The sequence below is a fragment of the Rhinolophus sinicus genome, linkage group LG02, assembly GCF_036562045.2.
Source record: "Rhinolophus sinicus isolate RSC01 linkage group LG02, ASM3656204v1, whole genome shotgun sequence".
NCBI classification, from domain to species: Eukaryota; Metazoa; Chordata; class Mammalia; order Chiroptera; family Rhinolophidae; genus Rhinolophus; species Rhinolophus sinicus.
The window spans coordinates 14037912-14048936 of NC_133752.1; the positions used below are offsets into that span (position 1 = coordinate 14037912).

Here is an 11025-nt window from a genome sequence, read left to right on the forward strand (position 1 = left end):
TGTAGAACCTACATCCATAACCCTAATTGAACTCTGCAGGTTTATAGGCTTAAGCTGCATATCCGGAACTTAAATCACATCAGATTTGCTACTATTATTACCTTCCAGCTTTGCAGTTTAGATGTGTTGCCTTTTAAAAAACTATCCTACAATGCCTACATCAAAAATTGGATTTATCTAACCAACCCATGGCAGCCAAATTCCCTCACTCCCGTGCCCCTGCATATGGCTGTATTTTGCAGTTTTCACCACTCTTTTTCCATGTGCTCAGTGCCTGCTTCCAAATGCTCCTCGTTTTATGCTTATGCCCCATGATTTCCCTCTCCACAACCTTCAAATTAATGCAGGGCTCCTGTGTTTCAGCGTCTGCACAACTCTCTCAGAGATCACAACTTCAGCAGGAAACTGTGCTAAACCGGACCCCAAGAGGACCAGGAATCAGGAACAGATTGCAATAATACTGTGCATCTCTGTAGGAAGAGATTCAGCCTCAAATTAAACGGAGTTTGGAAAAACGGATGATATGAAAAGTGGCTTAAGAATTCTTGGAAAAGATGTGAGAAAGATTTAGCAGAATCCACTTTTCACAAGTGCTCACCATGTTAGATCGGGGATACTAATATTCTTATGATGAATGATTGATTCTACAAAACGAAATTTAAAAATGAGAGTTTCATTTTAACAATCCCACACTAATTTGAAATGCCTCTGCCTTTACTGGAACATTTATTAAACTGACATTAAGTGAACTGGGCATTTTCAATTCCTTTATGGCTGTCTCTAAACAGAAGTTATTATTCATTTTGTACTCTCTGAGCTTCAAAATCATATTTGTTTTATGAATAAAGTGCACTTCTTTATAGACTCCCAGCATGATAAGTTTTAAGAAATTTTAAATGGCTTAAATAATGTCACAGTGTCTTGAAGTGGATGACAGATAAACCCATAATAAGGTGGAAAAACTGAGAAAATGCAGGAAGAAACTGGACAACAGAACAGATCCAGAATTTCAAGCCCATCTTTTGATAGCTTTAATCTGTAAGACCCCAAAGAGAGAAAGATCAAGTTCAAAATCACTGCTTTCAATGCATCCACCTGGAAAGGAATGGTACTTATACCAACTGGAAGTAATTTTGCTTTTCAACATCTATCTTACTTCACCCTTACTGCTGTTATGGCAGTGACTATTTTATAATATGCATGTTTAGTTATTTCTTTTTCTCCTACTCAACTATAAATACAGTGGGCTCTCAAATAATATTGTTTTGTTCAACGTCATTTCATTATCATGCTGATGCAAAAAAAAACGGATTCCCTGCCAGGGCCACTGCATATGTGGAGTATGCATGTTCTCCTCATGTCTGCCTGGGTTTTCTCTGGATTCTCTGGTTCCCTCCCACATCCCAAAGTTGTGCATATGGGGTGAAATGACACATCTCAATTGTCCCAGTCCTAGTGAGTGCGGGTGTGTTTGTGACTGGCCCTGTGATAGAAGGGCGTCCTGTCCTTGGTGGGTTCCTGCCTTCCATTCTGAGCTGCTGGGATGGATAGACTCAAGCCACCTGCCACTCTGCACTGGAATGAGCAGGTTTGAAAATCATTATCTGACTTGTTTTAATTAAGCCTTCTTAAATGGACGTAGAGCTTACATTTATTTCAATGATTCATAGTAGAAGTGTTGGGGGTCCTTATTTTAGAAGTTTGGTGATGTTTTTGTGACCAGAAATATTCCACAGGAACTTAATTCTTGCTGATATCACTTAGCCTGTGGTAAAATTGGTTTCGTTATATGTTGTTTCACTTAAAGTCACAGTTTCCAAGAACCTGTTGACATAAGTAATGCCTTTACTGTACCTGGTGTGTCCTCGGTAAATATCTCTTGAATAAACAGGAAGCTCTCTGCAGGTAGACTCTACGTCTCACTCAACCTAGCACCAAGTAGTTTCCCTGTAAATATCTGCTGAATTAATCTCATTTCATCGTTACAGAATGCCTGTAATCTACAAGTAGATACAATGCCCATCATTTTATAGATAAAGAAAGAGGAACAGCAACATTATATTCAGTGGTGATTTTCAATGTTTTCACCTTTCTAAATGAAACAAAATTTTCTCTAAACTTCTCTACAAATTAAACTTGTTCTCATTAGCCATGACAAGATCATTGTTGTGTGCGTGTTTTTGGTTGGGGGCTGTTTTTGTTTGTTTGTTTGTTTTTCAAATTCGCTGCAGACACCACAAGAAGACAGCCTAAGGATCAATTTGCACAGTGATGGAATAGGTTGGACCACAAGAGTGTATCTCAACCCTCAGGGTTTCACCATAATATAATATCCTTTTATTCACGCACCACATCTCTGGAGCGCTTATTATATGAGTATAATGCATGGCCAAAAGGTATGGGCTAGACCAATTTTTTTGTAAGTATTTTATCTTGCTAGTCTAATGAAAATTCATTAAAGTACAAAACTTACAACCCCAAATAAATCACCTGGAGGAATATCTGTTCTGAAATGTAGATCAGTTTAATAGCTACATGTGCTATTCATATTTTCATCCAATTTTATTATGAAACTCATGAAGACCTTTGGAAGTCATGTCTTATAAAAAATTATATTTGGGGACATTCTTGGGGACACCCTAACATCTACAAACACAATGTGCAGATGGTATTATAATGAAGACGTGAGAGAGAGAGAGAGAATGCATAGTCATTACACTGCAGTAGTTCCTATTAATACATCACTCAAATCTGATTTTGATTCCCATTTGGGCTGCAGATAATGTCATTTTTTCAATAAACTGGTTCACTCAAAAGATCCTTCAAAATATTAAGAAATGTTGACATCTGGAGATAAAAGTACATTTTATCTCCAAAACATTTTAAAGACCTATGTAAAAAAAAGCCAGTTCTAATTCCCTAAAGACGTTTTATTCACTATTCATGAGCAGATGCTGCTTGAATAATACATGGTGGGTTGAGGGAGATATTTCCCTAAGCCAATCCAGATTTCAGGTAACCAAAACATTATAAACTGTTGTTGCAAAACAGGTTGACTACTTAATTTTTACCTAAATCAATAACTGGGGTACAATATGCAGCAGAGAGAACTTTCTAAAAGGCCAGTAACAATCCACAGGGTATAGAAACTGACAACCTACTTCCAATGGGAGAGCCATTCAACCACACTGGCAGTGTTCATTCGGGAAGAAAAATCAGGCCTTAAGACAGGCATGAAGGCCAACTGCTCAATATGGCAAATTCTATATTTATATCCCTGTTCAATTGTTCCTCGGATTCTAAGAGTGAGCAGAGAACATATATGTTTAAACACTAGGAGGATTTCCTTTCTCCAACTTCCTAATGCTATGTGCATATGTACACATGTAGAGTAGCCAGCGGTGAAGACCCTGGGCCACAGTGGTGACAGTGAAAGAGCTGGACCTCATCTCCTCTCAGCCCTGACACGGTTTCCACTTTCCTCCTAATTCCTTCCGAACTCAGCCTGATTCTCTCTGTGAAGTCTGATGTGAAAGAAAATGCACCTAATGAAATGGATGTGCACACATTGAGTGATGTTTCATATTTTTAATGTTTCCATTCCTTTTCACGGCTACTGCTATAATGAAAGGATTTATCATTAGATGAAGATAACGATAAAGATGATAATAATGATGGGAGACATGGTGGTGTAGCTATTTAGGCTCTGGGCTGGGGAATGTTAGGAAGGGCGACTCTCTGTAACCTGAACTCAGACTAGTTTGGACAATCACAGTCATGATTCAGAGGGAGTACGAGCTAATCTTTCCATTCTTTTATGTGGAGGGGAACGAGGAGAGTAATTATCACTCACTGGGGGCCCCTTGGAGAACTGATCCTGGAGGGGATAGGTCTGGAAGTTATTCAGGATGAGTGAGAGTCATAACAACAATATCCAAAGATGCACTATTGCTCTAAATACACAGAGAACACTGGACACTTACTAAGTCCGTCTTCAGAAACAAACTCTCATAGTTATGCAGGAGAGATGCAAGAACGTGCACAGTTCAGAGGAGGACTATCTTGGTGTTGTATTACTTTACTCGTTACCCTGGACCACTGAATGGAAAAGACAGGGAACCAAGGAGGGGGGTGTTGGAGGATGGGGGAGAAGGTGAAGGGATTAGAAAGCACAAATTGGTGGTCATAGAGGATGTGGAATACACTATGGGGAATATAATTAATAATGCTGTAAGAGTATGCAGGGTACCAGATGGGTACTCGACTTATCAGGGGGATCATTTCATAGATTGTGTAGATGCCTGACCACTGCACTGTACACCTGAAGTTGAAGTAGAATAATACTGGATGTCAACTATAATTAAATATACACGTGTATAGATATCGTCATGGGATGTAAAGTACAGCATAGGGAATATAGTCAACAGCTTTATTGTAACAGCTTTATTATAACAGCTTTATGTGATGTCAGAGGGGTAGTAGATTTGGGGTGGGGGCTATCACTTTGTGAGGAATGTAAGTGTCCAATCATTATGTTGTTTTGTAAACCTGAAACAAATATAAAAAAAAATAACTTAAAAAGAACTAAAACAAAAAAGGACAGGGAACAAAAAAGGAATGTCACTTTGGGTACACGACTTCAGAAGCAATCAAATATGAATTGTAATTTTGGGTGTCTGATAGGTCTATCACTGGGTGATGTGGCTTAAGTTCAATGACTGCTTTAAGCTTCTACTATTTTGTGAAGCACTGTGCTAGTCATGAGCCGGGGTACCAAAGTGACTGATTCAAGTGTGGTACCTGCCATCAAGGAGTCACAATTTAAAACCACAAATAAAACAAATATTCGTAGTTTCTTTGGCCTTGTCATTCCGATATAGGTCAAAAAAAAAAAAAAAAAAAAGAAAAACAATCTATGAAAATTCAGAGCGTAATTCTTTGGGGAGGAAGCAGGAAGAAATCAGTAAGGCTGCATGAGAAAGATACTGTATTTGAATTGAGTCTTGAAGAGTGTGCTCAACTTCCCTCCACATTCAGTGGGTAATGTTGGAGCAGGAAGTTCATTCTAAGTAAGGTACATCATGAGATAGGTTTGGGAACCAGGAAAGAGTCAGTTTAGCAGGTCAAGGTGTAGACCTGGAAGAGCCACAAGATAATGTTGGGATGGAAGACCTTCACCATACTGTGGACGTCTTGACTATCAAGTTAACAAAATAGTCTTTTTAGTTCTATAAATAACAGGAAGATATTAAAAGGTTTTGCATAGGAGAACGATCTCACTCAAATCAGGTTTTAGTACATCTATTTGGTTGTGAGTGGGGAGTGACACTTAAAGCAAATAGGAGACAACCATGATGGCCTGGGAAATAATGATACGATGGGAACTGGGGAAGGAGCTAGACATAAAAGCTAGAAGAGAATCAATATGTCTTGGTGACTGATTCCACACAGAAAGGGAGGAAATGATCAAAGTGGGAAGTACCATAGGAAGGAATCACTTTTTGGTCCATTTTTAAGCTGCATGCCTCAAGAAATGATGCCACTATTAGAAAAATGTGACTGATGAATTTTTCTTAGAGGAGAGGACATGTCTTTTCTGACATACTGATTTTGAGGTGCTGGCAAAACTTGCTGATGGGTCTGACAGGGCATGAAAATGTCTATCTGGTATTTTAGGAAGGGGACTGGGCCAGAGCTAAAAACCAAAGAGACCCCTGCATCAAGGTAACATGCATCAAAAGTACAGCTGGGTGAGGGAGAGAGCAGAGAGAGAGAAGAAAAACTAAGACAGAACTTTGCGAAAAGTTGCACAAAACTGGACTAAGAAAGAAATACAGGTTAGAAAAAGAAATCTGAGACAAATAGGAGGAAATCGAATAACGCAATGTCAGAATGCGAGGGACAAGACTTAATTGATTCAACAAATATCTGTGGTTGAGCAAATATTACATGTCGGGCTTCATCGAGATGCTGGGGATACAGCGGTGAGCAAAGCACAACAGCTCTGTGCTCACAGAGTTCACCGTCTTCTAAGGAGTGTTGATAAACAGCATGAAGCATGGTAGTGAGTTCAGAACAATGTGAATTTAGAAAAAAACCATTAGGACATTTCACCGAGTAAACAGTTTTGAAAAAGAAATAGGCGATCCAATGCCCAAGGGTGAATACACTTGTAGTGACAGGTGTAGTTATATCACCTGAAAACATTTTTAAACATGGGAAAGGCCCATTGAACAAATTAAACACTCATTCTCCCTCCATACCTTCCCCACACACACACACTTTAATTTGCTTGAAATAGTCCCTCAGAAGGGAGGCTATTAAGTAAACAAGCACACTCTGCTATGAAATATTGAAAAGCAATATTATCCACATGTTCCAGAAAAACCAGTGGGACAAGGAAAACAAATAAAAGGACAAAAAAGAGCAAGAAGGACCACATACTTTAAGTCCAGCAATATATCTTCAAAAGATTCAAACACTCTCTGGTCTACAATTCCACAGAAGTCTTGCACACACATTTTATATTACATGGCTCATTAATTTCAAAGCCACCCATAGCCTTATTTTATGAAACTTTGCATACGCACTGGCCAGGAACAAAAGTACAGCAAGGAGAGGAGGGTTGTTGAATTTTAACACTTCATCATATCATTTGTTTAGTACTTTCTCACCTTAAAGATGAAGAAAAAAGAATAATGTCTCATGCAATAAAAAGCTTTTCCTAGATTCAGAAAAAATAGACTTTTCCCTATTTCCCTTGAGGAAATACTAATTTGAGTTTGCCTTATCTTTAATAAACACAAAAGTTAATCCAGGGCCATGAGACATCCATCAAACAATAATTCAAAATTGAAGAGATTTTTTTCACTCTACTCTCATTGGTTCCCAAACTCAGGAGATTGCTTCCCAGGTGAAATCTGAAAGTGGCCTCAGTACATGGAGGACAAGGAGAGACTGAAGAAAGAGGCAGACCATCCAGATGGATATAGGTAACAGGTGTAAGAAGCAAGGGAACTTACATACCAAACTTATCTTGGGTGGCCACAAGACAAGTAGATCTCTGTTCCCACCCACTAAAACCTTAAAAGTTTATATAGAGGCCTTAACCGGGTTCAGTCATGTATACCATTCAAATGGTCTCAACAACTCAGTGTTCTTTCAAGGCTGTGTCCTTGAAAATGGCTCCGGCTGTGGAAATGGTGGGAAGAAGACATATTCCAAGGACAGGGCAGGGGGTAGGGAGCCTCTGATTGCCCAGGTCCAGCTGGAGGGTCAACCCACAATCAGGTCCTCTGGATGACTTCCTCCAACAACTATTGAAACACACATTTCTCTCCCACATTTACCTGTAGATTACATCACATAATATCTGCCATCGCTAAGTTAGACGGCACAAATTAGGACATCAATGTCCAATTTGTAGGGTTTTTTTTGTTTTCCCCTCTGATCTTATTTCTGATTCTCCTTCAGATATACTGTTGAATTACCATATCCCTCTATCTCTCCACTGGTAGCATGATTGTGTTTGATTCTATAGCAGGGGGGCAAAATAATGCATATAGATAATGACATGAAAAATATATTCAGGGCAGGCTTTTGCTTTAATGTGGAAGCTGATGAGAAGCACCGTAAAAGTGAGCACTACAACTGGTAAGAAAACTTCTTTACTTTTATGTACTTATTTATGACATGTCAATAATTTGTTTCCAGTACAGTGACTTAGAAATTGTGTGGATCAGTTAGCACATTAAATGCATTACCTGTTGAAAGGAGAGCAGGGAACGGACTTTTAAAGTTATATTATTATAAAGTTGTAGCAACGCAGCTCAACCCTGATCCCATCTTTCCTACACTTCACCGCACTTTCTCTTTTGTGTGGTTTTCTCCTTTGTCTCTCAACAAACCGTTTTTCATAGTATTCTGGCTCCAGAATCAGTTCATAAAATACACACACATGCAAGTACACATACACACACACACACACACACACACACACGTCTAATTTCTGTGCTCCTTCTCATCTTCATGCATTCCTCTCAGTCTGATCTTCCAGTTAAATTTTATTTAAATTTTGATTAAGTCATTTTATGAATCTCCATCTAAGAGGTATATCTCCAAGGGAAAACCATCATGCTCATGTTGGAAGTTATGCAAATGCCCCACTTATTTGAAAGGAAAACAAGAGATCAGGAGCTATTGTTTTAAAAACAAGAACTGAAAATAGAGGGCAAACCTTTAAAAATGCAATCTTTTCTTATCCCAGTATTAGTAAAGACCATCCCATATCTGAGCACAAATTACTAAAGTACGAAAGTATGTGTTTGGTGAAAGTAATATAGACTACATATTTAGGGAACACTCTCTAATGTTAACCTTGAAATAATAACCACAAGAGTAAAAAAAAGATGCTCCAAGCTATTTTTTCTTTATTCTTCTAATATGACAATGAACTCTAAAAACATGTGAGTATAATTCAAGAAACAGGTGTCAAATCAATTCAAGCCAAAAACTGCTTTATGTTAGCAACAATATAAGTCAACGTTCATCTTTACATTCTCGGAATGAACAATGAACACATACTGATTCTAGAGACGGCATTAAAAGTTTTTAACTATAGCATACTCCCCAAATGTGATTTCGTTTTTCTCATTTCACCTAACAAATAGAGATTATGGCCACCTGTGGCCCTGTGAATAGACTGGACATGCTGATTCAATCCCCATCTAGCCAATTAAAGACGAGGCCCAGCCAAAAAGCTATCATCAGGGGGGAGCTAGACATGCAAGCCACTTAGTACCGGAGACTTATGTTTCTACAACCTGATCTGAGTTTCCAGTCTTTGCCTTGTGCATGAGTACAGTTCCGAAAAGGGCAGTAAACTCTCCTATCCTTACTCACAGGAAGTGCAATGGCAGAGACCCTATGAACTCAACAAGTACTTAGGCCTCTACACTTAAAATGCTATTGTGGAAAAATTCAATCTCTTAAAGATTATGAGTATCTCTCCTAAGATGTATCCTAGACATGGATTGCAATCAGTGGGAGCCATTGTCACAGAGGAAACCAGAACTAAACATCAGTACAAATTAAATTCAGGGCTTTAAAAGTGATGGTCATATATGTATATTTTTTCCAGCCCATAAAGGACCAAGACTTTTGTTTTTAAATTTTCACACTTCAATAAGACTAGGCTCCTCCCAGTTACAATGACCTTAACTATTGGAGGGAAGGGAAGGAAGGGAAAGTGTCCATTTCTCAATATCCAAATGACAGCAGTAGACTTACTATGCTGCAGTGAGTCCATTTCCCTAACTGCAAACAAGGAAAATGTGGAACTACCTCTTTCCTTGCAACTTTTACCTCCCTCATATCCAAGTTTTTCATCTTGTAAATCCAAACTATGCTGTAGCCATATGTGTGACCCCTCAGTTTACACAATCTGGGAAACGCCCAGCCCATCATTACACATATGTTCCCTACAACAATCTTCATTCTATTTATGGATCCTCAAAAAAAAAAAAAAAAAAAAAAAAGAATTGCACACATTAAAGCCACCTCACAACAAATCGATTCAACCAAAGATGCTCTGTTTGGGGAGTAGGGGGTGTCATCCCCTATTTCACTCTGGATCTCACTAAACTCGTCAGAACATGACCTTTCCTTGCTTTCACAGAATGCACGATACTCGGAAGGCCCAGCACCTTGCGCAAGAGTGCCCAGTACCTTTCCAGGGCTGGACCATATATAAATTATTTCCAGGTGTCACTGAGGGCTATTTCCTCTGAATACTCTAAACTGAAACTGGCAATAAAACAAGACATACGCTCCTGCTGAAGAATCTGACCTGGGAAACATTTGCCTGCCTATTACTAGGGGAGAAAACTGAGTTTTAATGAAATGGTTGAGAGCATAAAGGAAAAGTGGAGGGAGAGGATCCATACTATTTCCGCGTTAGAGAAAGGAACTAGGTTGTCTGAAGTCATCATAAACAACATCGGAAATTTTCAGAGAAGGCAAAAGTAGGCACAGGATCACAGGGGGCCTGCCACCCGCGAGTTTCATACACACTTCAAACATCTCTTCTTCCCCAAGCTGTACCTTGAGTACACCCCCTCTCCTTCGCACCCCCATCCCCACTGTTCCCCCCCCCCTCAGTCCCGCCTAAGTGACTGTCTGTCATGCAGCAAAGGCAGCAAGCGTCCCCAGCTGAGGAAGGGGTCCTGGCCTCAGCTTGCGAGGGAAGGGGGGAGGAAGCGGGGGTCCGCTCGCATGCTATTGCATCCTACCGCCTGTGGAGCTCGCCTCCTCCAGCTGAGCCGAAATGCTTTCCACCCTCCTCACATTCATCTTTTGGGATGCAAGGTGCAGAAGCAGGACTCGAGAGTTAGCCGGCTCCGGGGTGTGTGTCGATGGGTCTGACACCCAAGCGCACTCGCTGCTCGGCCCAGGGGCTTCCGCGGTGCTGGGAGCCAGAGAGGCGGCTGCGGCGACAGCAGGCTGGGCGCGCGGAACAGGCTGCAGGTGCGGGCAGAGGCCGGTGGGGGGCGCCGCAGGCGCTGCGAGGTGCTGGTCCGCAGGGGCGCGCGCGGGCCGCAGGGGTGGCGGAGGCAACGGCGGGGCTGTAAGCGAACGCGGTGCCGCGCTAGCCGAGAGTGATAAGCCCCCTCCCTTCGCCCGCTCAGGGGCCGCCCCTGCCACCTGCTGCCGAGACACCCGGTGGGGAGATGGAGGGGTGGCTCTGGTGACGGAGCAGCCAGATCCCGAAGAGACAAGAGAAGACTTAGGGTCGTGCAGGGACCCTTCCGAGAGTTGCCAGCGTGTTACCAGTAACACCTCCCGGACCCCTTGTTACTGGGCACAGCCCTTGCTCTGGCGGGAGATGGGGGGTGCTCCATGTCCCTGCTCCTTGGCACAGAAGGTGCTGCCAGATTCTCCAGGGACTCAAACTTGGACAGCTGGGTTGAGATGTTGCTGTACAAAGTTAGGCTGAGTTCGGAGGACACCAGAAGGGAAGTGCAAGGA

General features: G+C 41.2%; 1 protein-coding gene across 2 annotated transcripts in view; it reads right to left on the bottom strand.

Moving 5' to 3' along the window:
- The window catches only part of KCNIP4 (potassium voltage-gated channel interacting protein 4), a 1022425-nt gene extending 1011699 nt beyond the window's left edge, over positions 1–10726 (bottom strand). The window contains exon 1 of one of the 2 annotated variants that reach the window (XM_019743875.2): positions 10290–10726. In XM_019743875.2, the coding sequence (XP_019599434.2) occupies positions 10290–10350 (61 nt within the window). In that variant the 5' untranslated portion in view covers positions 10351–10726. The remainder of the gene's footprint in view (positions 1–10289) is intronic. The other variant, XM_019743874.2, reaches the window with a different exon arrangement.
- Positions 10727–11025: the final 299 nt, after the last annotated feature.